The 27,884-nt window shown below is 38.4% G+C and overlaps 1 protein-coding gene across 1 annotated transcript; it reads right to left on the bottom strand.

Annotated features, from left to right (window-relative positions):
- On the bottom strand, window positions 1-26,444 carry LOC136833380 (glucoside xylosyltransferase 1-like). Its single transcript, XM_067095436.1, has 7 exons — window positions 25,705-26,444; window positions 24,586-24,727; window positions 14,497-14,631; window positions 5,832-6,024; window positions 5,238-5,387; window positions 4,519-4,691; window positions 1-2,438 (listed from the first exon to the last, which is right to left on the bottom strand). The coding sequence occupies exons 1-7, from the start codon at window positions 26,067-26,069 to the stop codon at window positions 2,301-2,303; spliced, it is 1,296 nt and encodes a 431-aa protein (XP_066951537.1). The 5' UTR covers window positions 26,070-26,444; the 3' UTR covers window positions 1-2,300.
- Window positions 26,445-27,884: the final 1,440 nt, after the last annotated feature.

The raw sequence follows: 27,884 nt of genomic DNA, 5'->3' as shown, positions 1-27,884 counted from the left end.
AATATTTAAAAAAACTTTTTGTAGTCGATGTACCGTACGTCCACTCGGCACCCGAAAGACAATTTTAGTCGACGTATGATACGTCCAATCGGCGTTTAAGGGTTAATATTTGGTGTGTTTTCTTAATACACTTAGATGTTTGGCTCATGTTCTTTCCTGTTATGTCTTCCGCTGAATCTGTTACTTAAAGAAACTAGCTGGATCTCCAAGGTCATCGCTGATTCCACTGTCAGCTGTCTACATGAACTGAACTTCTTTCATTTCAGTCTTTATACTCTCCAAAAGGCTCTTCTGCTTCATCCTCCCTCCTAAATTGCAATTAAGGTTACTTAAAGGTGTTCATATAACAAACTATGTTTTTCAACACGGGTTGTAATACAAACCTATTAATCCTCATCTCCTCCAGTGCCCTCCTCCCTTCCCTTCACACCTCCAGAAGGGTGCTGGCATAACAGAACGAAGACATGTTGCATGCAGACAGTGGACTGCGGGTTGGGCATGAGCAGTAGAATTCTTCTTCTGACTTTTCAAACGGGTGTAGCTAGGTCTGTTTTGTGAGGAATAAGGCTGGTTATGCTTAAGGGGTTTGTATTATAACTCCATTTTTAAAAAAGTTTTGGTTTAGGTTTAAAAACTAAAATTAGATATCCACCGAACAAAATATCTCTCTGACACAATTTCATATTTTAGCTATAGTTTACTTACCAACAATTAATAAGGCCTCTCAACTGTTACACTGAAAATATCTCCTATGAGGATATAATTCCTAAGGATATTGTATTGCCTGTGAAGGACTAGGATGAGCTGCACATATACACTTCTGCAAAATCTTAAAAGTTCTTTTACTAACTCTGCTACTTGCAATGAAAATAAACAGTATATCTATCACTTCATACTTCATATATAAATGACAAGAATAATCAGTGGACCTTTAATATCATTGGGCATTTTTACAAAGCAAAATTTAAAATAATACCAAAAAGCACTTACAAAAAAAAATACCTGAACTGAAAAGATATCAGTATATTCCTGATTATAAAACTAACTTTATTAATCAGCCATTTCCATTCTAAATGGCTGTAAAAATTCACATTTGACATACATCCCTAATATGTACATACCACAATAAGACCATGATCTTACTGGAAACATGTTACCGGAATATTAAAAAAATCATACATTCACATCTATGGAAATATTGATAATTCTACCAAAATCCTAACCTTAGGTAGTTTCAGTATTAGAACATATAAAATTACTAGTACAACTAGAGATTATGGTTTTAGTGATACTAACATGGAGCTATACTGAATTTGATTGCATAGGCTATTACTAACCTAAAAACCCTCAAACCTTTTACTCCCACTAGCAAATTTCAAAATACAGTACTGTAATCATTCCACAGAAAAGTTCAAGGAATTCCCTTACAGCGGTATCAAATTTATAACTAAAGCATTTTGTACTTACAAAAATCCGTTTTCCCTCAAGATGTATTAGCCAAACCAGGTTTTCTAACAGCCATCCTACTCCTCACTAAAATATTGTTTGTAAACAGAACACAGTAGCAATGTTCCAATATTTTTGCACATTGCTAATGCCCGTTAATTCTTTATGTAGCATATAAACCAATTTTGCACAAACTTCCTTAAACAATCATAAATAAAATAAAGCACTTTTAAGACCCATCAGTGAAGACACTTTGAAATACCATAGGTTTAATGGTCATAAAAGGCAATATTATTATTTGAAAAGATTTGGAAGCCTTTGAAATAGGCTTTGATGTTAAATAAGTTTTTCATATTTTTTAATCTGACAAATACTTAATAACTTTCAAGTCCGGTAATGAGATGGCACTTAAAACTAATGAGGTAGTCTTTATCTCTGACCAATACCTCAATCTTTTTATTTGGGTGACAAATTCTTGCTAACCTCATCCACGTCAATAAACTAAGACAAAGGCAAACACAAATTGAAAGTGACAAAAATTCAGGCCATAGAAGAATGCATTTGCTTGATCCACAGAATGATAACCCCCCCCACCCCCAAAAATTAGGGTGAATGGTCCCAGACGACAGACAAGAAAACCTAATGGCATTAAAACAATTTCCATATGCTTTAAGCATATGACTTTTTTTATAATATTACCTAGATGGCCCCTAATACGAGATCTTCATTTTGCTTTCTATAAAAGGCACACATATAAAAGGTCACACTGGAAGCATGGATCTGCATAATCGTAACTAAGATATATTGAACTTCAGAAAAATTTTTTATATACTTCTGTTTTAATTTAGACCCTGTCATCTTAACCTTACTCTAGAGCCAAGATTCTTTAAAAACGCATTATAAATTTTACCACACGTGGTATTGGAGACCTTCAGAAGATACCGTTGCATAGGGTAATACAGATCTTGCCTCAGGTCTTCACCAAGATGGTACTGCAAAGCAAACACAGTTATTCAGAATTTAATTCTTGAAAGTTGAATTCAACTGACTTATAAAATTAATGATGTCCTTACATCATCAGAGTGCAGTATTATTCTGCACTCATGTCATTTAATGCCAAGGCATGCTACCTATGCATTAATGAAATAGTAACCCTTCATAACACTCTATATTTGAATACAACTGCAATTCACTACTGCTTAATCTAGAACAGTTTTCAACACTGCGCAAATCTTTATCATTCAAATCTATATATCGAAGTTGCAAAACCTTGCATAATTTGATGGTTTGGTCCTCCCCTCAATGGAAGACTTACTAGAAAACTTTGCACTGCAAACACATCACCTCACACAGGTATATTTTACACTGTATTTTGTAGGCAACAGTTGACATTCTTGGCTCATCCCTTCATCACTGCCAGCGTTGCTTTCCATTTTTATCCATCCTCTTAACCCTTCTTCTATCTGGTTACACTATTCTTTGAATTGTTTCTTGTTAAACTTCCAGAACCACATGTAAGAATGGGTCTTTAGTGCAGTACTATAAAAGTCTACAAATTCAATAATGTAACCAAACTGAAAAAATAGACAATACATGAATTCCCTCAGCACAAAAAATACAATCAAGCCACTTCTTAAAAAAACCTCATCAACTTTTTAGCAGATTTAATTCTTTTCTGAAAGTAATCAAGATTAGGTGATTAGTTTTCAGCACCGAACAATTTGGATTGATTAGGTTCCTTCTTACAAAACAACTTTAATAAAAAAGCAAGCTCAGGATAATGCTCTAAGACAAAAAAATTAGCTATAATTGGTACTCTTACACATTTCAGCATACTCATCAAAAATTCTCAAAATAATACATAACAAAGAACCCTAGCAGCAATATTCAAATATTGTTAAAGAACTTTCACAGCCATGGTATAAGAAAGCCTTTCCATCACAAACTGGTAGTTACTTATGTTTTAAAAGATTAAGAGCACCTTCGGTACACAATATAACTATGTAATCTCATAACAAGGATTAACTGACTGATTATGGTTACTAAAACTGGCGTCAAAACATCTAGGTTATTGATGCCTCATAACAAAACTAGCTCTCTAGAGGGAGGGAAGCACTTATACTATGCTTTTACAGGTTCTTTGAAGCGACCCTTCGCCCCCATACTGCATTTCAGTCTGCCTACTGCTTTTCATTCACTCCTCTTACCTATTATCAGCTACCATCTACTTCAAACTGCACTTTGTTCTAGTTTTCAATTTCCACTTAAGTACTGGTCTTTTGAGCAAGTCCTAGGAGTCTTAACATGTCACTTGGTGGGTGGATGGATGGATTTTAAAATTTATACTTTAAAGCTATGCAGAGTAAAACAAAGTCATTTAGTGCTCAAGAAATTTTAAAATTTAAAACATCTAACAATTTTCTTTTTCAACTGAAAATTTTCATCAATCTAAAATCAAAACAAGTGATAAAATTACATTCCTTCTTCAAAATGCATATAATTCCTTCTACTGGATTAATTCCCCTAGCAATTCATTTATGGACTTGCTATGCAATGAATTACCCCTTGTCTTACAGACAAAATTTGTCCATTTCTAATAATGTGCTGCAACATACAATTTATAGAGAAAATATCACAGTCTAATGATAGTCTGTAGTCCTCGCCAGTAATTTTACTTCCTGTCCATATACTGTTCAGGCATCTTTCATTCTGTAACAGTGTTACAGATGATCTACATCATCAGAAGGCTTCTTAAATAATTAGAGAATTCTATCATCCTTCAGTGCAATTAGCATCAGCTATGCTATTCATAATGCTATGGCCCCATGAAGACCACCAACGTGCTGTCTTGTCTTATCATAAAAATGTAACTCTTACAAACCTAAGGATTACAAAAAACCAAACAAATACAAAAATTTCAGCAGCAAAATTACCTAATTAACAGATCCACTGCCTGCCTGCCCTGCCATAAATAAGTGTCCTAATATCACTTTTCATGTCCATATTCCATTCTGTTGCTTCATGAACTAAAAGAAGTTAAATAAAGATAAACATAGCTAATGTTGTCCTTACCTCTTCCCATGCCCTGTAAACAGCTCTGAAAGCAGGCTGCTTATCGCTGTGGAAAGTTCCTCTGTTGCCATGAAGTACATATACTCCCTTCTTCTCTGCTGCTTTACAAACACTCATGTACATGCAGTGATCAGGACGGAGATTATATTCACAACCGTACACATACAGTTTATCTGAAATATGAAAATTTTATAATTTCAAGAGAACTTCAAGAAAATAAAAATATCACCCATCAAAATAATTAACATGGGCACAAAATAACCAAAACTATTTAACTGAAAACCCGTATTAATGAACAGCAATGAGTCCGATAAGCTCAATGAGTCGAACAAAATGTATTTACATAATTCTATTTGCCAGGAAATATCTTAAAAGTACCAAAATTTACAAAAACTTGCAAAATAATTTCTGTCTGGCTAGACCTTATAGTATTTCCTGTCAGTTCCAAAACCTTAATGGCCCAATGAGAGAAATATCAATACAGTATTTTAATTCATTATTGATACTGGGTTGCAAGTCACCAAGTGCTAAATGATTGGAAGTCGTCATTCCTCCCCTTTAATTTTAGGGCCTAACAAAAACTAACAATAAACTGAAGGTTCCCAGCAATCTAAATAACTGCAAAAAATTTCATTGGTAAACAACTGTTTCAAAAGACCTCCTACCTCCCATAAGGAGGACAGCCATAAAGTTAAGCTTAGAGTCACTGGAATACAAACCAGGGTGATAGTGAAATATTATGTTGATAATATCCTGATCCCCCCACGTAATGGACAGCTTGTAGTGCTTGTAAATTGGAATCACATAATCCTCCCAGCCAAATTTACGAAGTCGAGTCAAATTCATCAGCATCACACCTGAATTAACACCTGCAATTTAGAATTTTATTAACTTTATAGGACATGCACTGTAATTCCTCACCTGTATTCCACAAGTAACAGTTGTCCATATGTATCAAGTCAGTGTTGCTACCACAGTCCAAACAAGCAAGAAACTTAATTATTTTGAGAAGCCTGCTCCATTCCCTTTGTTACAGGTAGGGCATGGGGATTCAAGTTCTCAAAAAACTTAAATTATTACTGGTATTACACAAACGTTATTGAGTACCTGTAACCACATAAAAAGTTTTTACAAAGAACTCAAATTAGCACAAGTTCTACATTATGGCAAATAGCTCCCTAAGGAGTAGACTCATACCTAGAATGCCTGTTTACAAATGAACTTTACATCTACCCCAAATTGCATGAATTACATCCAGGTTATACGAGATTACCAACAGCACTTAAAGTGCAGTAACTGTCTTTTAAACTCACCTAATCTACCATAGTAAGGGTGTTTAGCAAATCTATTATACCACCCTGTAGCCAAGTCTTCATGTTCTGGAGCCATAGCAGCCATTTGTGATGAATTCATGGCAGAAAAGTGTTTCCATAACTCTTCAAGTGGTGCCAAGAACAATACGTCAGTGTCAACATAAATCAGAGAATCCACCTCCTTCAGCAAAGACTGAAAAGTAAAACAGTACATGATAAACCATAACAGTAAGTAACCAAGCCTGGGTGAATGATGTCATTCTAATATACAGTAAATACTGTCTAACTTTGTCATTCTAATATACAATACACACTGTCTAACTTAAACAATAATTACTGTCAAACTTAAACTTATATAAAAACTGAACTTTTGAGGTTTTGGATACAGCGGCATTAGGCCCCACATGCTAAAAGAACTCAATGTCACTAGCCAACTAAGCAGGCTGAGCATCTTTACTAATAGGGGCAACCTGAATAACAATCAAACATAATGACTGAATTTCTACAAAACCATAAAAAATGCCTCAATTATATACTGTCCAAATTGATTCTCATTCCCTGCCTTTGTTTACAAAGCAAAAGGGAATTTACATGACACTAACACCAGCTAGACCCCCAAGGATGTATAAGCCAACAGCCTCATATTTCAAGTCTGACAAGTAGCAACATCTCTGTACTGTCCTCCCTAGCTTGTTTTATCTGACTGGATACACTGGTTATCTTGAATTTAATGTTAATCACCACCTGTTCCAGCCTTTTCACAACTACTGTACTTTAAGAGGATTAAGAAAGTGTAGTAACTGAATACCTGACTATTCCACCATTTCCCATTTTTCCTTCATGCCAGTCAGTAATAAATACAGTACAGTATCCAGCATGCAGATGCAGTCAAGCAGAAGGGAGCATGAGTCTCAAAAGGCATAAAGCAGAAAGGGATACTGATACTGAAAAAGACAGTTGGTGGTACAAATGGAGCAACAGATTTGCAACTTAAAATTATAAGTAACTCATTCAAGGATAAATCAACTTCAACTTGTAACTGGTCATGAATGGCAGAAGATATCTCAAGACAGGAGATGTTTGATGTCCCTTACATTGTTCACTCTTGACTGTAGAAGCAGCATGGCAGAGGAGGAAGCCTTACCTACTGCAGTGCCAGAAAAAACATGTTTAAACAGGGGACAAGTTTACAGGAACCACTGACCTGAGTTGTCCCCACACATTAAACATCTAACACAAAACAAGAACCAAATGTAACCACTAATATGTTAAAAATGAAAAATTTTACAAGGCAAACAAATCTACCTTGACAAGGGCTAAGCAGAGGAAAAAAAAGTTACTTGATACAGCTCCCTTGAAATTAAAAAAATACATTAGAATTCAAGTAAAAATTATGTATGAATGAATCATGTACGACTGAAAAAAGTAGTAGAAACCGCACCATTAGAAATTATAGATGGATATGTAAAGTGCACTAAAGTAACAATAAAGTCACCAAATGCAGTAGCAATAAAGTCACCAAGTGCTGGGCTTAACACTTCAAGTTGAAGCAAATTAAGTGAATAGATGAATGAATGAAATGACTGGCACAGTGCAGCAACTCAGAAAATCACAGTTAGCCCTGGGAAGCACAGCAACACAGCCAACTTTACAGGAGTCACATAAAGGAGTGACTTATAGCCTTGCAGGACAGCTGAGTGTGACTTCAGCATGCATGGCACAACTTCTCTTCCTACAAGATCTGTCAAGTAGGTGTGAATGGATCTGTTTCCATGGAGTAAAGCTATTTTTGATTAATGGGTTTGCAGAAAAATTATATTTTCATAATAAAATTAAGTTTCATATATAATTACCAAGTAATTACATTGCTATAGTTTCTAACTCGCACAGCAGCCTTTATATAAAAAATCACGTTGGCACTTCAATAGTTTAGCTTAGGTGACAAGCCCCGCCCACTAACGGGAGTACTGGAAACAGCTTAGCAGAAAACCTCATTCTGCTTGTGCCCTTACGTCCATGAGAGGGGAGGAGGGCAGGCTCTGATTCTGTAATTACTTGGTTAAATACATATGAAACTTAATTTTATTATGAAAATATTTTCATATCAGTAACTTACCAAGTAATTACATAGCTGAATCCCACACTGAAAGGAGGGTGGGTTACATGGACATATTCTACTTCAAAACATTAAGGCAGGGTAATGACTCTGAAATAGAAAAATTGCTAGTATTGAAACAATGCTTGTCGTTTCCTTACGTGGTAAGAGAGGTACTGCAGGTGGATACTGCCTCTGGTTCATGCTCACCTTAACCTGTAGTGGTGTGGCAGTAAAGCCATGGGGACCCTCTACTTAAGTGGGAGCTCTGCAGCGAATGATAGAACCAATGGCTAACAAAGCATATACAAGTCCCTTGCCCTGGGCGCAGTAACAATATAAAAAACCACCAGACAACTCTTCACCTACACTGAACAAACCACAACCTATCCACTGAGACTGGTGGGTACTCCAGGTACACTGTATCCCCTAGCTCCTGAAAATTTGACACCCTACCTAAAGCGATGAGATAGGAGAAAAAGAGATTCCTAAGCTTCCTCCCCCAATACCATGCCAGCCACTGATAATGGCCCCAAGGCACTGCAATTTTCAAACACTTTTTCAACTTCTTTTAAATAGTGAGAAGCAAAGATTGATTTGCACTTCCAGTAGGCCAAATGCAGAATGGAAGTGAGGGACGTATCTGCCTGAAATCTAGTAAGGTAGAGACTACCCTGACATCATGAGCTTTCACTTGAAAAGTAGGCAAAATGTCCTCCTGAATCTGAGAGTGCACCTCAGAAATTAAGTTTCTGACAAAGAAGGACAATGCGTTCTTAGTCAGAGGGTGAGGCATGTTCTTGACAGAGCACCAGAGGTTACTGGATGGTCCTCTGATCTTCTTGGTCCTGCTCAGGTAACACCTTAAAGCCCTAGCAAGACAAAGAAAACTCTCTTCTTCCTCAGAGCCAAGGTACCCATTAAGGTCTTAATGGAGAAAGAATGGGGCCAGGGCTTGGAAGGGTCCTTGTTCTTGACTAAAAATCTAAGGGTAAAGTAGCAAACTGCATCTCCTTGTGAATAGATCTACCCTTTATCGATGGCTTGGAACTCACTAATATGTTAGCAGTAGCAAGGCCACAAGGAAGAGTGTCTTCCGATTACGGTTTCTCTGAGAAGAGGAATGAAGGGGTTCAAAAGAGGGACCTGTCAGTCACTTCAACATTACGTCCAGGTTCCAAGAGACCGGATCTTCCTTTCATTGCTTGGACGTATCAAAGGATTTGACGAGGTTGTTAGAATCTGGGATTGCCAAAAGACTCAGGACCCCTGTGTTTAAACACAGAGCTAAACACAGCTCGATACCCCTTAATGGTGGAGGATGAGAGATTCCTGGATCTCCTCAGATAAAGAAGGAAACCCGCAATTTGGGTCACAGACGTCTCAAGAGAGATGTTGGATCTGAGACACCAGCTTCGAAAAAAACCCTTACGCTCTGACAAGCTTCCAGACAGTCTAAAGCCTGTCAGAGAAAGAGCAGACAACCCTTTGGCATCCCTTAGTGAGGCTGTCTGAGTAGACATGGTTTTTAAGGTAAGGAGTCTTGGAAAGTCCACCCACAACTGTAGCAAGTCCTGGAACCATTCATTCTTGGGACAGAATAGGGCTATGAGAGTCATCGTAATGTTGCGATAAGCCCAAAACTTCTTCAGCCCTTCCTTGACCATGTTGAAGAGAGGAAAGGCATAGTGGTCGAAGTGGGGAACCAATCTTGCAGTATGGCGTCCGTTGCCCATGCTAAAGGGTCCGGGGCCTGAGAACAAGAGAGAGGAAGGCGATGGTTCCTTGAGGTGGCAAACAGGTCCATTGTCAGCATGCCCCATAGTATAGCAGATTCTGGTAGACCAGGGGATCCAAGGTCCACTCAGTGGAATGGACCTACTTTTTGATGGTTATGTTCGTCCGCCAGAATATTTAGTTTGCCCTGAATGAATCAAGTGACTAGACTCACTAAATTTGATCTGTCCACAGTAGAAGGTCTCTTTCTGTCTGGAAGAGGGAAAATGAGTGAGTGCTGCCTCGCTTTTGTATATACATTAGGGCTGTGGTATTGTCTGAATGGACTACCAGTCTTGTTGTGAACTAGGATCAAGAAGCATTGAAGCCCTAAGTGAATTCTTTCGGCTCTCCGACGTTGATGCGAAGGTTCTGTTCTTCCGGTGAACACATACCGGAAACTTTCCAGTTCCCCAAGAGGACTCTCCAACCTTGAACTGAGGAGTCTGTATAGAAGTCTAGGTCTGAGCTCAGAGGATTAAGGGCTTTCCTTCTGTAAGTCTCCGTTTGGACTGCCACCATGCTGGTCCAACTTGATCTCTGGTTGGCCTTGGGGAATAATTAAAAAACTCTCATGAGAAGTCTGCCTAACTTGATGAACGTCTTGATGGATGACCAGAGTCCCAAGTAGGCTCATCCAAAGATGGGCCAAGCAAGACGAAGGGGCTAGAAACTTGTGGACCATCTGAAGGGAGCCAGCAATTCTCTTGGCAGATGGAAAAGCCCAAAAAGTCCGAGAGTTGGGACTCATCCCCAAATAGAGTAACTCTTGTGACAGGGCCAACTGGGACTTCTGAAGGTATATGATAATTCCCAGTTCCTGAGAGAGGATATGTTCAAGTCCTTCGTGCACTTTTCCTTCAAAGGTCATCGAAGAGGCAAGTGGTCCAGATATAGAATGACATTTATGCCTCTTAAATGAAGTCGCTAGAGAAGCAGGGGGGACTCGAGTGAATGCTTGAGATGCCGTAGAGAGGCCAAAGCAAAGGGCCCAAAACTGGAAGATTAGCTGGCGCTGGGCACTCTGAGAGGAGACAGGCATTTTGTTGCTGACATGGGGCTCCTGAGAGTGTGTCCTAGAAGACGAACCTTAGATAATTCCTGGAGTCTGATGGATGAGGAAGTGGAAGTATGAGTCCTCCATATTCAAGGTTATCATCCAATCGCCCTGGAGAATGGGTGAAAGGACTGACTGGTTCATCTCCATCTGAAGTTTGTCTGGCAGATGAAGAGATTGAGGGCGCTTACTTTGAGGATTGGTATCCAGACCCCGATGATTTGGTGACCACAAGCAGACAGTAGTAGAAGCCCTCAAGTTAATGTCCTCAACTTCTATGACTAACTTTCGAAGGAGAGAGAGGAGACCTCCTCCAAAGAGGGGCCGAAAGTTTCCTGAGCCTCTTGAGTAGGCTGTCAAAACAATGGGAGAAGGGACCCAAAGGGAGGCTCTCCACTAACGGAATGGAGGAGTCCTCCCTTAGAACCTTGACAATTCACTGTTCTGTCCCTCCGATCCTCCACTTCTCCCAAAACTCGAGAAGATTGGCTCCCAATTGTGCATGGAGGAGGACTTCCTCATTTTTTGGGCAAGGACTTGAGCTCCTCTTGATAGTTCTGGCTGAGAAGTGGACACTGAAGCGGGTCCTAGACTGGATTTAAGCTTACCCCCACGAAAGAGATGTTGCTGGAGAGGAGAGACCCATCTTAGAAGCAAAAGCGGAAGAATCCTTGGGGCGTTGGAAGAATGCACCAGAAGATCCTAAGTCGACTTCTATTGGAGGTCCAACTTCCAGGCTTGAGTGACTCCTTTAGTGGAACAGGAGCACCAAAAAACTCTTTTCTTCAAAACCCCCCCCAAGAGAAAAGATCTGCAAGTTCAAGAGAGCCATCCCTGATGGATCTGTCTGCACGAGAAAGGACTCCTAGCCAGTCCGAGGCGAAGTCTCCAACTAAATCGTTGCAATCTTCAATCTTCGTGGGTAGCGCTCTCACCATCCAGTCCAAGAAATTGAAAGCTTTAAACAACTCAAAGAGGTCTTTGACAAGGAGGTCAAATTCTGCCAACGAAAAACAATTTTCACCAACAAAAACGCCGAGCATCAGGAAGAAAGAGCTTCCCAGTGGCGTATGAAAGAAACCTCCCATGGATTAAGCATGAGGGAGGAAAGATGACGGAAGCCTTACCTTGCTCCCTCTTAGCAGAAAACCAAACTTCAATCTCCTTAAGTGCCTTCCTAGAAGACAAGAAAAGCACCATTGTGGAGAGCCTAGGTCTGTCACCTGGATGGCTCCTAACAGGAAGGGTAAGGTAGGCACAACTGGGGCTAGCTGGAGCCAAAAAAGGGTAAGAAAGCTCCAAAGCTCCCTGCAAATATTGAAGGAGAAGCGAGACACGCGATCAGCAATGGGCACTTGGCGATCCGAGCAGAGGATTGATACTGAAGAGTTGGCACTGGGTGCTTGGGAGCTGGCACACGGTGCTTGGCAACTAGCCCCAGGCACTTACGAGCTGGCATCAGTTGCTCGGAAACTGGCAGCGGATGCTTAGGAGATGACGTCAGGCGCTCGAGAGAAGATGGGCACTTGAACGAAGACAAAGGGCGCCTGAGAGGGATCATTGGGGGCTTGGGAACCAAATACGGGCAGTCCCCGGTTATCGACGTGGGTTCCGTTCCCGACGGCGTGATGATAACCGAAAATCAGCAATAACATCCCTGGTTATCAGCACTGACAACTGGGGATCTGCGCCCCAGGTAAGTGGGGATCGGCACCGATAACCGGGGATCGGGCCGAAAATCCAGTTATTATCATCACTGCACAAGGGTCAAAACCGGATCGCTAATAACTGGGAACTGCCTGTACTGGCGTCCAACAGAAGCAAGCTCAGGAGAGAAAAACTCCGGGCTGCCCCATGCACTGCAGGAAGGTTGAGGACTGCACCCGGCTCCTTAAACCGCTAACTGGGTATCGGAGAAGAGCAGCCAGCATCGCCTACATACCTCTTCAAAGGACGAGACGAACCAAGTCCAGGCAGAAGTCTTGAAAGTCGGACAACAACTGACACACATCCACAGGGATGCCTTTCCAACAATTGTCTGTCGAAGCGTGGGAGCAATCAACAGGCTCGACTGAGGGGGTGACTACCCATGGGCAAACCCCACCAGCCTCCCTTGGACCTCCAGTATGTCTTCTCCCAGGTTTAGGGGAGTATGACAGGGACCTTTGTCTACGAGAACTGGTGGGACAAGCAGCCTCCACCTGCATAACACTTTCTCCTGTCAAGATGCCTTTCCAGTGGCTGCCTGCCAATACCTGGGAACATGCAACAGGTTTGACTGAGGGGGCAACTACTGTGGCCAACCCCTCAGCCTCAATTAGACTTTCAGCATGTCTTCTCCCAGGTTTAGGGGAGTATGACAGTGACCTTGGTCTAGGAGAACCGACGGAACGAGTAGCCACCTCCTCCACTTCACTGTATTCACTACTAGGTTAAATTTCTTGTTAAAGCTAGACTTGAGACTGGCAAGGGCAAGGGTCGGAAGCAAGGGGGCCAGGCGCGGGAGTAGGTGGATTAAAAGTAGGAGGGCTAGTAGCAGGAGAAAAGGTGGGAAGGGGGAAAGAAGGAATTGCAGGGTTATCTTCTAACCTGGGCTTAGGTATATTTTTAGGCTAAGCGAAGTACAGGCAGTCCCTGGTTATCGGCAGGGGTTCCGTTCTGACGTTGTGATGATAACCGAATGGCGCCAAAAATCACCCATTTTCGGTTATCGGTGCCTCTGTTAGGTGTGTATCGGCGCCAATAAGCTGAAATCGCCAATTTTCATGCTAGACAAGCGCCGTAAAACTGTTCTGCCGATAACCGGGGACTGCCTATACTTTTCTCGGAGCTCTAACCCACATTCTTCTTTCCATCACTAACTTGTCTAAGTGAGATTTAAGTACCTTCCACTTAAGCTCACTTGGCTCCAGGTGCTTGAAAGCAAGCGCCGGGCACTTGGGAGCTGGCACGGGCACTCGGGCAATCATTACATTCAGCACAAGTTCTCTGTTTACTATGTTACTGCACCCTATACTTACTGCAAATTATGTCTCCTTACTACAAGAGTCAAATGAAGATTTGATCAATCTGTTTGCAACCTTCACCACAGCAGCAAAAACTAGGTGAACTTGAATCAGACAAAACAACAACAAAAGCTGGAAAACTGATACTGAAAGCTATCAGGACTTGAAGACTACTCAAAGCGATAATACTTCACCAAAATCCAGTTATTCAACCGAAAACCAATGAACCATTATTGCAAACCCGATGTTACTTGAGGCCCTTGAAACAGAATGAGGTTTTCTGCCAAGTCGTTTCCTGTACTCCCGTTAGCAGGCAGGGCTTGTCACCTACACTAAAATATTGAAGTGCTACTGCGATTTTCAAATAAAGGCCACCGCACGAGTTAGAAACTATAGCTATGTAATTACTTGGTAAGTTACATGTATGAAAACATGTTTTATTGTAAAAACATCATACTGTATATAGTTCATGGTTCACAGTATTTTTTTTAATTCTGTTACTTCAATTTTGGATGAATTATTTTACTACCAGCTTGAACTGTGAGACTTCTGTAAAATAGAGAGGGTTTCTGTTCATGATAAATTCTGCAATACAAAGGAAGTAAGCACTAGAATACATTACTGCTGAGTAAATAACTGCCTACAATGTACATACAGTATACTGTACTGTACTTAATAATTCTACAATACGCACATAGCTGCAGGATGACCGATTACATTTAATGTACATACCGGCATAAATAATCTCTGTGAGGCACATGGTTTGAACAGTTTCCTCCATGCTTCAGAATCTTGTCCAGGAGGATATGTTATACTGTGTAGTGTTAAGGTGACTCTCTGGCGTATGTCGGAAGGCCATGAAGCATGCTGAAACAAAGAAAAAAATAATGCTGAAACAAAGTAAAAAAATTATTCTATGATATATTAAGTTCCATTCCTCAAGTCCATTCCAGGAAAATTAGTTAACCTGTAAACTAAAATTACTTGCATTCCTATCACAGTGAAATTTGCAGGACAAATACAGTAGAATTAAAACATTTACATCCTAGAACATGATCCCAACAACTTACCTCATGTATAAACAATTTCAATAAGATAATCAAATAAGAAATTAAAAAAGTATTCATGCAAAAATGCAAGTGGAAACCAAAACACATTGCCTTAATGTTCGGAGGTTCATTTTTCAAGAATTTAATATATCTCTGTTCTTTTTGGAACCTTGAATATTTGAATTGTAATTATTTAATATTTTTGTTTACCTCTGTTCATATCTAGACGAGTATATTTTCTGTTAATCTGTTGGTCCCCTCTATCATTCCCCTACTGAACATGTGAGGGGAAAGTAGTAATGTGCAATACCTTACCGTCATCAGTCCCTCACATTGAATGGAAATGGATTTTGACAGAATGTGATGGTTCTACAGCCCAATCAGTATAATGTAATATCTACTGCATTCTTTTCCGTTTCCCAGCTTCTCTATTGGACATGTGGGGAAAAGAAGTGTGAAATACCCCAAAAATCAAACTATGTATCAGTTCGGGTCTGGTTTTGAGAGGATATTTTTTTTTTTTGGTGGTGGGGGGGTGTTTCTTTAAGGGAGATTGTCATAATTTCTAAAAGAATGTTGGGCACCTGTGAACAAAGAAACAATACCCACTCAACAAATTTTGATACTAGGGAGAGGAGAGCTGAGCTAGGCACCTAATGTTCATAAGAAGAAAAGGTACTGTAGTCAAGGGGGTCTGTATTCACATGCAAGGTTTTCTATGCATATACTGTGTCCATACTTTTAGATGCTGTTTTCGTACATTATTAGTTCTTCTTTGGAGGAGTGGTAGAGCTTTCGACTGGCACGCTGTTTATTTGGCGTTCGACTCTCGGTGACCGCCAAGAGAAAATTAGAATTTATTTCTGGTGATAGAAATTCATTTCTGCGTCATAATGTGGTTGATTCCACAATAAGCTGTAGGTCCCGTTGCTAGGTAACCAGTAGGTTCTTAGCCACGTAAAAATAAGTCTAATCCTTCGGGCCAGCCCTAGGAGAGCTGTTAACCAGCTCAGTGGTCTGGTTAAACTAAGATATACTTAACTTTTTTTTTTTTTGTACATTATTATTAGTAACTATTTTAACCACCAGACTGAGCCAATTTATTTAGCTCACATATGGCTGTCCTTAAGAATTTGTCACCATAAAACTTGGATTTTACTAATTAAATTACTGTACATCTGTTCAAAAACTAACTGAAAACGATGACGATTCCAAAACTTGATAATCACTGTCAATTTTATTTTGGGCACACAAAAAAAAAATGTTTAATTGTTAATGTAACTATATTAATAAAATCTTTCCATATAGGGACTGAACAATATGGGATATTCATCAAACATCCATGGATCAAATGAGAATGACCAATTCTAAGATGTAAAAACTGCCTGTACAGTACTTGTGTGTGTCTGTCCTTTTGATTTAATAAATTCCATATTACACCATTATCATGTTCATTATTCCACAGAGCCTGCAATATATAGTTTATAGCCTTATGGGTTTTTGAGATGTTACATAATCACTACTGGTAATATCTGTGTGTGATATAGTCATAGCACTGTAGTTGCAGCTTTGGTTCTTTACTAGCTTCTGTTTCCTTTAATGCCTACATGGACAGGAATCAAACATATATCTACATTTTTTACATCTTCACATAATTTGTCAAGGAAAAATTTTATCTGTTTTGCAAGAAGGTTTTTTGGATCATAATTCTGAAGGGTTTCTACAGTGCTTATAAAGTTGCTAATGATAAGAAATTTTTGCGATGGTATATCTTCAGTAATAACAATGGCTAACCCTATTGCAAATAATTCTGCTCTAAAAACAGAAGTATTGCTGGACAGTGAAAACTGGTATGCTTTTTTGGGTGATATGGCTGCAAATCTCCCACCTATGGAGGTTTGGACACATCAGTGTATATTGCATTGAGGAACTTTATATCTTGTATGTTCTACTGCATGTTGTTTATGATGTTCTGGATATGGAGACTTTTTATATAAATATTTCAAGTCTACAGTATACAAGTTTATATCTTATAAATAGTCCAAAGAGAAAGTAGTTCTTCTACTTGAAGAAATTTTGTACTGATATTTGTTAACTCAGTCTATAAGCTCTAATTGGGTAGGCTGAAGAATGATTATTTATAAATTATTTCTGATAAAGAATAATTATTTATAAATATATCTCTGATCAAAAAGTTTTTTCTTCTTTTTGGTGAATCACTAGCTTGTATTTTCACTACACTACACATATCACTAGGTTTCCATGAAGAGTTAGAGGTGGTTCACCACTTTCAACTTGGATATAGGAGCTTGGGGAAGATCCAGAAGCCCCAGTGCACATTCTAAGTACCTCATTATGAACTGAATCGAAACTTTTTAAAGCTGCATCTGAGACCTAACTGTATATGTGACATCTATAGGCTAAAGCAGACATAACACCCTGTACAGCAATGCTAAGTTTAGTCTGTCAGCTCCCCCAATTAGTGTTTTTTTTTTTTTATTAAAATTACTGCATTTGGCATTTGGCTATTATACAGGGTATATGCACCTTCCAGTTTAGAAGTGTCAAAGATTGTGCCTAAGAACTTTGCTGTTTGACTTATGGGAAACCTAACGATGAAGCTCATGTGTCTACTTTTACTATAGCATTTTTGGTGTTATGTTCAGTATGTCATATGTCTGATGCTGTACAGTAGTACAGGTATACAGCATAGCAAATTTCTCCATATATTTATTTTTTGTTCAAACTAATAGTTGACTATTGATGTTATTTTTTTGCTTGCTTAAGTATTATCAATCATACCTGAAAGGTTTCAATGAAAATTCTTAAGTGACCATATATATCTTTTCTGTCTAATAATTTCAATAGTGAAAGGTGCAGTCGGTTAGAAAGTTTTCAGCAAAAATTTTTAAGTGACAATATACTTTTTGTGTAATATTTTTTATACTAAGAATTTCCATGTGTTCCGTATACAGTATCAAAGAAAATACCTATTGTGAACTGTTTACATTCAAATCCTCTAGAGGGGGTCTAGTACTCTACTATGGATCTATCATTCTGTTATCCAAACTGAGTAGGCAACAATGTCTAATTTTTATTTTTGGGTTACAGGAGTCATATACTTCAAGTTTTTCTTTAAATATTTGCATAATGCTTTTGTACAGTCAGTATTTATGGGAGAGAAAGAAAAACCAACACATTTAAGACTTCTTTGCTAAAGCTTAACCAAAACCCAAGTAGATTCTTTGAAACTTGTAAGGTATACCCTTGGTAAGCAGTGTTAAGGCTTCTTTAAATTTCTTTTCCTCTGTAGCATAAAGATGTCACGCCCATTTGTTTTGTTTATGCATGATGTAAAATAAATTGATCCATTTAAAATTGCTGTTATGATTTCCAATTTGATACTTCACTAATTCACAAATAGTATAATTCAAACTGTGACAAGACGATGCCGGCAATATGTAGTAGAGTAGCAGTTTACATCCTTATTATATATGCCAACCCTAGCTTAGGTTAGTTTCTCTTTTTTCTAGGTTAAGCTATTCTACTACCATACAATAATGATGCAGTGTCATTACTGGTGAGGCACAGTTACTGAAAAATATGTACGTGCTAAATCAGTATAATTTGATTTCTCTGATAAGCCTAAATATAAGAAAAATGAGAAAACAAGCAAAAGATGCACTGAAATTTCTTAGGTGCAATCGAGTTTTTGTAGAGCATATAATGCTGTAAGAAACTTTTAGCTGCTGCCCATGAAACTCTGCCACAGCCCATGAAACTTTTAGCTGCGGCCCATGAAACTCAGCCACGGTCTGGTGGTGGCCTGTGTTGTTGGTACTTATAATGGTTATAAGTTGGTACTTAAAACCTTAAACTTGGTATTTTTGATAACTGGAGGGTGGATGATCAACATACAAATTTGCAGCCCTCTGGTCTCAGTAGTTTTTAAGATCTGCGGGCAGACAGAAAAAGTGTGGACGGACAAACAAAACCGTCACAATAGTTTTCTTTTACAGAAAACTAAAAAAGTACCATATTTACTAGTTCTTTCATAAAAAATAAAAACTTGCTTTACAAATGCAATTAACCTTACTGGGGATCCAGTTCATTTTATATTTGCTCTCTGGACTATCACTTATCTTTTTACCATTCAAAATAAGAGGCCATGAACTTTTTTATAATCGACTCCATATGTATAAATAAAAATGGAAGAGTAACACACAAATGAAGGCACAAATAAATTGGCAATAATACTGTACAGAAATCCCTTGACCATCTGCACTATGCCCTTAACTGCACCTTTCTCACTGAGACTGTTTATACGTGCCTGACGTAAGTTAATGGCAAAAGTACAAATAAAATCACATAGGTGTGATATATAGGGGAAAGATAGAAATGTCTGGATGGAAGTGCAAAAAATACCACTCACCCAGGCATCCTAGCAAAGTTATGAGAGCTGATAGTCAGGTAAGTAGTAAGGTTAAACCATTTCAATAATAATAATAATAATAATGAAAACTTGTGAGCCGACTGGCTTCCTGATGACGAAGGAAGGAAAGAGGGGAGAAATAAGTAATCAAGTGTGAGTGAGGGCAAAGTCGCAAACTGAACCAGCCTCAGCCCAGTGGCTTATTCTCTCAGCAGAAGTCACCGACTTGTACTAAACATAGTTTATTCAGTTCTGTACTATGAATGCTATTGCTCTCAGTTGCATTCCCTGTGGTGCATGCAGCTGGCACTACTACTACCTGCTAAGCAGCAGAAAACTTTGTTGACCTTGGCCACAAAGCTGAAGATTCCAGTGAAACTCAAATGCTGGGTAGACTAGGCCAAGGGTAATTACACAATATTGTGTTGTTGTTGTTGCATTAAAACATACTAGCATTAGTTTTAAAAACAATGTTATGGACAAAACAACTGCTCTGTATAGTGTTGAACTCTGCATGGTTAAATCATTTTACAAAGTTCAATAAAACATTATTGGTTTTCAAAAGTACAATATTGCCAAGTTCCTACCGATATGCTTGCCAATTTGGTTTCATAACATACTTTGCTTTATTTCCACAGCATCATGCATGTGTGTACTGTACTGTATTAACAGAGGGAAACGTTATCAGTTTAATAAAACATTATTGGTTTTTCAAAAGTACAGTACGTATTGCCCAGTTCCTACTAATATGCTTGCCAACCGGGTTTCATATCAATTCACTTTGTTTTATTTCCACAGCATCATGCGTGTGTGTACTGTACTGTATTAACAGAAGGAAATGTTATCGTTTTTATAAACTTATGTCATGCATTTTATTCTGTGTTTACTATGTACTGTACTTATCTTTCAGATCACTGAATGACAGCAATCCATAAGGTAAAAGTTGAGAGACAAATAAAGCTGCTGCAGACTTGTATACTTAACATCTAGTCATGGTCATGATTGTTTCTTTCTATGCTGTGGTTATTTCTATGATGAACATATTTTTTTTATTGTTCACTAAGCAGTGAAGTATAACAGCTACTGTATTTACATAGCCTTTACATTGAAATGGGTATTCCTGTACAAAAAATCTACAGTTGATTTAATATATATACAGTACTGTACATAATACAGGAGGACCTGCGTAGGTTATGTTCATATATACAGTTGACCCCCGGGAGTTGAGGGGGATGTGTACTACAACCCTCGGCGAATAACTGACATCCCTCTAAAATGACTTATAACTGCCTATTTTGATAGTTCAAACACCAAAACAAAAACTTTAAAAATGCTTATACCTGAGTATTTTAAGAGTTTTATTGCAAAAAATGCATTTACTGTAGTCATGAATATATGAAAATACAGTAATAGGCAAATTTTCTGTGAATAATGTAGATATACATTCCACAGAAAAATCTGCGAATAGGTAAAGCCATAAATCCAGAACCGCGAATAGGCAGGGGTCCACTGTAATGCCCTGCACTATACAATTAACTATAGGGGGCTCGAACACTGGTAGATTTTGAGATCCCGCGGAGTCCAAAAACAAATCACCTGTACAGCATACACAAATTTCAGACAGTACTTTGGCTAACTGTTAACTTGGGAAGCTAATAATTACAAACATGGCAATCACTTCCATCTTTGACTACACACATTTGCATGCTTATTTAGGGTGAATATTCTTCTAACTACAAATAATGAGAGCATTCTTACATGACAAAAGCAAAAGAGAGTTGGCAATAAATTATATTGCTGTAGGCAAAATTCCTATACACCTATGTAAAACGCTAAGTGCTAGACATAGTGTACTTACACATCATTAAGGTAAAAAACTCTCACATACCAAAACCCAAAACTCACAAGAAATATGATCCCTAAACAACAGACCTTCAAGAATATCATTTCCCACTCTGGCATACCTATTAATGAAAACCACTTCAAAGTTATAAGTGTATTAAATAAACAAAAAACAATTAATTGAACTAATTCAGAAAAAACATATACTATATACTGTATAATGCTTTCACTCATTAAATCTGAACCTGACAAAAAACAATCAGTTGAACTAATTCAGAAAAAACATTTCCTATATACTGTATAATGCTTTCACTCATTAAATCTGAACCTGACAAAGTCTGAGCTCTACATTTCCTTATGACTAGTCACAAACACATTTCAACCTAAGTGATGTATGAACACTCATACAAAATAAAACACCCTGGTCTGAATCAAATAATGTACAATAACCTAACACTTTAATTATACAACCCAGCTTTAATTCATCTTGAAAGAAATTATAATCAGATAACATGAAGACATCAGTATTCCCCTATATGGAATACATCATACAACTAATGACACCACTGTTCATGTAATTAAATCCCAGATTAAAATGTCTAGCAACAAAATAAAAAGGCCAGAAAAATATCTAGCAACAGCTCCTTCTACCAGAACATGAGAGTTTGCATTTGTTACTTCACCAACAAAGCTGAAAGGAAATCATATTTCCATTCATAATATTTTTCTGTGCTCGAAGGATGTCTAAAAAATGGGAGAACAGAATTTGATACACTTGGCAGATATTCAGTAGGTGACATTCTTGAGATAATCTTTGGGCCCAAATCTGCACAAAATTCAAAATCTCTGTGGAAACCATAAGTTGTTTACTTAGAAACTGTCACCTAAAATCCTTAATTATAATACATTAAGAGAAACCTAATATCACTGAACTGGCCTAAATCAACAAGCCATCCATTAAGAGACACTGAGCAAAAGCAAAAATTTTTACTAGCAAAAGCAAAAATTTTACTACCTTTTCTTGTCCTCTATAAACAATCAAAGTAAAAGTTAAAAGTTACAGAGGGGTGATTAGTGAAAACAAAAGGCTTTAAATTTGTGGTTGGAAGACATGAACACTAACTATACTATGGTGGGGAGAAACATGATGCACTGAGCCTTTACAATAACTGCAAACAGCAAGTAAATAATGGCTCCACGGATTCCATATTTGATAAAGCTTAAAAAATATGAAATTTACGGAAGAATCTGAACCTGACAAATAAGAAGCCACCGGCAGATTTTTCTGCAACAATGAATTTGGAAAAAGTACACTTTCCTTAAGGGCTGTTGATCATAATAAAGGTGGGTTCCTCAACATGCTAGATGTGCATTTAAGAGATTCACAAAACACAATACACTTCACTCTACCTTAACACATACCATCATCACTTTTTATGAGTAAAGAAAAATTGTGAATACCATTGCTTTTATTACAGTACTTTAATTATGTAGTCTGGATGATCATCATACCGTATATGTATTGAGAAACATCCATTATTACTGGCCATGTACAGACAATGTACAGTATAAATCAAGATAATGTACGGTATAAATTAAGATAATGTACAGTATAAATTATATTTATATACTGTGCTGCAGCATAAAGAAAAACAGTAACACATACATACCAGGTCATCAGTTTCTTCTTCACACGCACACAAACACATACACCAGGTCATCAGTTTTTTCTTAACACGCACACACAAACACACATACACCAGGTCATCAGTTTTTTCTTAACACACACACGCAAGGTCTAATTTTTTCTTCTATTTTAGGCTACAGGCATCAACAGAGTAATTCATTATGTTTAACATGTACATTATAATCAGAAATAAACTCGTACAGTATTCTTAAATCTGCCCATAGCCTAATTACTGTACTATTTTACCGTTTTTGTTTCTACCTCTGTAATTGCAACAACTTTTCCTCAACATGACATGCAGCCCCTAATCATTGTAATCAGATAATGTGGCTTTTTCAATAGTTTTTCATGCTTCAAATGATACTGATATTGTTTTTATAAAAAAAAAAAAATGCTTGTTAATTCATTGCCCTATCCCTACATTTGTTAATTTCAATGTGGAACTGTAGCAAATGTTGGCAAAGTATAATCTTGCAGAGAGTACTGTATGCTGAAATGGGGATGCAGCTTTGTATATGCCACTTATATATATTCTATGGTGGTCTAGGTTAGGCAAGGTTGGAGGATTTCACCTTTCCCAGTAGGGACCTGGCACTCTAGGTTAAATACAGTGCATACCCATATCTTACTACCGGTTTTCCACATTAAGCACCAACTCGCCTATTAGACACTGAGTGGTATATGCTATGGGTTAACTACGACTTTCCTACAAAACCGAATATCAAATTCATCAAATCTGCAAAAAAAAAAAATTCCAAGCTAAACTTAATTAATGGCAATTTTTATGACTTAAAAAAAAAAAATCACTCCATTCCTGGATCTACAGTAATAATGTTGGTTCCAGCCTATCTTTGCAACCATGGATGATTCAAGTTTTCACAGAGAGGGTTCAAAAACACTTTCATGTAAAACCTTGCAAGTCCAATGACCCTGAGGTGGTGTGAAAACACATAAGTTTTCAGTCAACTCGTTTTAATCCTTAAAGTTCATTGTCAATAATTTATATAGTTAGTAATAACTATCAGGCTCATCTTCTGATTTCATGCTTATAACAAACTTAGGATACCACATATGTACAACAAGAACAAGTATAATTGGAATATGAAATTTAGGCCTGATGCCAAGCGCTGGGACCTATGAGGTCATTCAGTGCTGGATGGAAAATTGAGAGTAAAGAAGGTTTAAAAGGTGTAACAGGAGAAAAACCTAACAGCTGCATTATGAAACAATCGTCAGGAGAGGGTGGAAGCAAGAGGGTGGAAAATAAGATGGAAGAAAGAGTACATGCAGTCCCCAGTTTAAGACGGGGGTTCTGTTCCTGCGCCGCGTAGTAAGCCGAAATCGTTGTAAACCCAAAAATCGTATAAAATCATAAAAAATCCTAAGAAAACCCTACTTTTAATGCTCTGGGCATATTGAAAGCAATGTAAACTGCATTTTTATTGAATTTTTCATCAAAAAACCTCAAAATTTTGATTATTCTGCCGTTTTGGAGCCATATTTCTTCCGTCGGATCGGCATACAACGCGTCGTAACCCTGGAACATGCATTGTAAACTGGGAAATAATTTCTGATGAACATATTTGAAAAGCACTGTAACCTAAGAACGTTGTAAGCCAGACCCATCGTAACCCGGGGACTGCCTGTATATGAATGGAGGCACAGGAGGAGGAATGAAAGGGGTTGCAGCTAGGGGCCAAGAACCTCAAGTAATGCCTACTACACAATGCGTGAGGAGCACTGATGGCACAAACACCCTACAAGTATAACCAAGTATAATTCTCATTACCAATAATTATCCAAAGACTTACCATTTGTGTGAATATTGGTTTCTGAGAATCTTCAGCAAAAACTATTACTGTTAATGGAGAATGAGATAAAGTTGCTGCCGACTTCAACATAACGAGCGTTTCATTTATTCGGCTGCCACAGCATACCACGGCCAACACCAGTCTGTGAGGATACGGAGTAGTTTTCAGTCTTAGTATCTAGGGTTAAAGTTATTTTACTGAAATGCCTTTTATAATCTTTATATTATGTGGATACTTACTTACTGTTAATGATAGTTTATATCTCACTTAATTGACGCAGAGATATAAACCATTTTTAACAGTATGTAAGGTTCATCCAAATAATAAAATCTAGGCCCAAGGCCAAGCACTGGGACCTATGATGAGGTCAATTCAGCGCTGAAAGGGAAATTGACAGCATAAAGGTTTGAAAGGTGTAATAGGAGGAAAACTTCACAGTTGCACTATTTAACAGTTGTTGAGAGAGTGGAAAGTAAGAAAGATTGAGATATGAGCAGAGGTGCAGTAAACGGAATGAAAGGGGTTGCTTCTAGTGGATGAAGGTAGGCTGCAAGGAACCTTAAATGATGCCTACAGTACACCACATGAGGCCCACTGTTGACACTAGCCCCTAAAGAATCTAACCACTTAGCCTAGAGAAGAAATCATTTGATTAAGGCTACCCTACACATTGTGAAAGTCAAATTTAATGGAGAAATATTAAATGAAAAAATATTGAATGTTAAGCATTTTATCAAAACCAGCAATATCTAAGAGGAAAAATATTATGGCATATTTTAACAAGCATAGGCCTAGGCCTGTTAGCCTTGATTTACTAGGGACCCATTTGTCTTTAACTAAAAAGATAGGCCAACAGGCTACAAAAGGCTTTAGTTCTTTAGCCTACAGAAGTCCACGAAAGAGATTTGCTAAAATTAACCAATTAACCTTAACTCGACCCATACGCCCGAGTGGTTGGTAGGCCTAGTTTTGGTTAGCCTTAAGTAACCTAGGCCTAGACCCTGGATAATCCTAAAAAAAAATGGTCCTATTAACACATCTAAAATAGGCCTTATCCCCCTTAATCACTTTTAATACGGCAGTTTACTTCAACATAAAGAGTAAATATGGGATATTCACCTGTCATACGAGGCTTCCAACCGAGGGATCAGACTGGGTCTGCTCTTTGACCTTTGACCCTCAACTTTTTTTGGGGGGAGAGGAGCAGCATCTTCCAATTTAGACCCACTGCCTGGGCGATGAGGTGGCAGCTTAACAAGGCTTTCATTATTCAGTGAAGTCGGGCGGCCGTTACGGGGCGTCTTGGACAACAAAGTGCCATTGAGAAAGTTGGTGGACTTGCCCTCTGACCTCAAACTCTCCGACTGCGGCGCTGCTGGGGCCCTTATTTCGAGGATTTTGGGCAGGTCCCCGTTGATTCCCAACATCAAGAGGACGCCTATCGTTATCCCAATGAGCATCATCACCCGATAGGTGCACTTCATTTTCGTCGCTGGAGTCTGCGGCGAGATCACGTCATGGTTAATGGCACCTGCAAGACGCGCGGATACACGTCCTTTCACTTCTACAAGTTACGCTACACTAAAAACTGAACGCCCCTTCACTGATATTTAATAACACATTTCACCGAAGCACGCGCTGCCGGTGACCAATGGCACCACGTTATACGCCTTCAACATCACCTTACAAATTTCATATAACACTGTAACTCAGTCTGTAAGGCTTCGGTTGTCGAGTAAAGAAGACATTGAAAAAGGCTGCAACCATCGCCTGTCGGAATAATTTATTCTGATTATCCCTTTTATGAGATGCCTCTTGACGTTGTGCCAGACGTACGAAGTTTACACTAGAACTACTACAAGCGGAAAGGAAACGATACTCTGATACTGCAATTATTGTCGTCGTAATTAGAGAACCTATAAGGGTACCCTTTATTTTGCAACTAATGTCCAGTGCGCGAAGCGCGATGCCAAGAGGAACATCTGATTTAACAATTACGATCTCATTCAACTTCCAAGCTGTTGTTACCATTGGCCTCAGTGCGGTATGGCTGAGCAAATGCCCAGCTTCATATTGTAGACAACCATTTACTAACGGAAATCTTTATACTTGATACTGCAAAACCTTATTAACAGAACCTTATCCATATTATAAACAGAAATCACAACACAAAGGCAAAGACTTTTTATTTAGATATTCAGCACTTGCTAACATCGGCGTCCGATAAAAAGCAGGGGAAGGTGGGAAGGCAAAACTGACATATGCCTCCCCAGCAAAAAACCCACTCTCCCTCTAAAAAATTCACAAGAGTCGGAGGTTTCTGTGTATGGTTATATTCATTATTGGCTGGTAATTGCCTATGTGAATGGGAAGATCAGCAAATTGAGTCGGCAGCAACAAATCCGGTTCATTGACAACTCACTGTTCAAAATCTAGATAATTTTTTTTCCAGCGTCGCAAAATTAATTCAGGGGTCCTGGCAGAAACAGTGGTGTGAAATAGATTTAAAGAAAATGAAAGAAATTGCTTTAAATATAAAGTCTTGGGAAAACGGTTAATTGCCGAAAGAATGGTAGGCTATTATGCCGTTATCGTAATGGCCATACACGGCTGACCTTAGGCTGCGCATTCACTAGCGATTTGATTGAGAAATCAGATCGTAATGGGCGGGGCTTCGAAATTGTATCGGTGAACACTCGCACGACGATCAGATCTTCATAAACGTGTCATTTCAATCTCAGCAGTAGAGCAGTGTTAACACCTAGGGCGGAACCTCTCTAAAATAACGACCTTTATACCATTGCTTTTTTGACTTGTGAATATATAAGACTTAAGAAAAAGGACAGAAACAAGAAGAGATTTTGGGCTAAACGATGGCTGGAGAAAAGAGAGCTTTTTTCTCATTCGAATTTACTGGAGGAGTTGAAATTGCACCCCGATGATTGGTAGGCTACAATTATCTGCGCATGGATATGGACACTTATTATGAATTACTTAATAGAATAGCAACTTATATAAAAAAGCAAGACGCGCATGAGGAAGGCCATCAACACCCCATGAAAGACTTTCTGCAACACTACGATATTTAGCAACAGGACGATCATATGAAGATCTCAAATTCAGAGTGGCAAAATCTCCTCAACGCTTAGGTCAAATTATTCCAGAAACCTGTCGAGCCATATGGACTTCACTAAACAGGGAATACATGAAGGTAAACAACTACACTAAACAGGGAATACATGAAGGTAAACAACTACACTAAACAGGGAATACATGAAGGTAAACAACTACACTAAACA

The sequence above is a fragment of the Macrobrachium rosenbergii genome, chromosome 51, assembly GCF_040412425.1.
Source record: "Macrobrachium rosenbergii isolate ZJJX-2024 chromosome 51, ASM4041242v1, whole genome shotgun sequence".
NCBI classification, from domain to species: domain Eukaryota; kingdom Metazoa; phylum Arthropoda; class Malacostraca; order Decapoda; family Palaemonidae; genus Macrobrachium; species Macrobrachium rosenbergii.
Note: the sequence above shows the minus strand (reverse complement) of the source record. Positions and strands in the feature narration are given on the sequence as shown.

What these genes read in the sequence shown, in the direction of transcription:
- LOC136833380 (XM_067095436.1), bottom strand. Translation starts at nt 26,069, where the DNA reads ATGAAGTGCACCTATCGGGTGATGATGCTCATTGGGATAACGATAGGC. An exon ending in CCCTTACTATGGTAGATTAG is followed by an intron (nt 5,388 to 5,831) that starts GTGAGTTTAAAA and finishes TCTAAATTGCAG; the next exon opens with GTGTTAATTCAGGTGTGATG. An exon ending in AATATTTCACTATCACCCTG is followed by an intron (nt 4,692 to 5,237) that starts GTTTGTATTCCA and finishes TTCATATTTCAG; the next exon opens with ATAAACTGTATGTGTACGGT.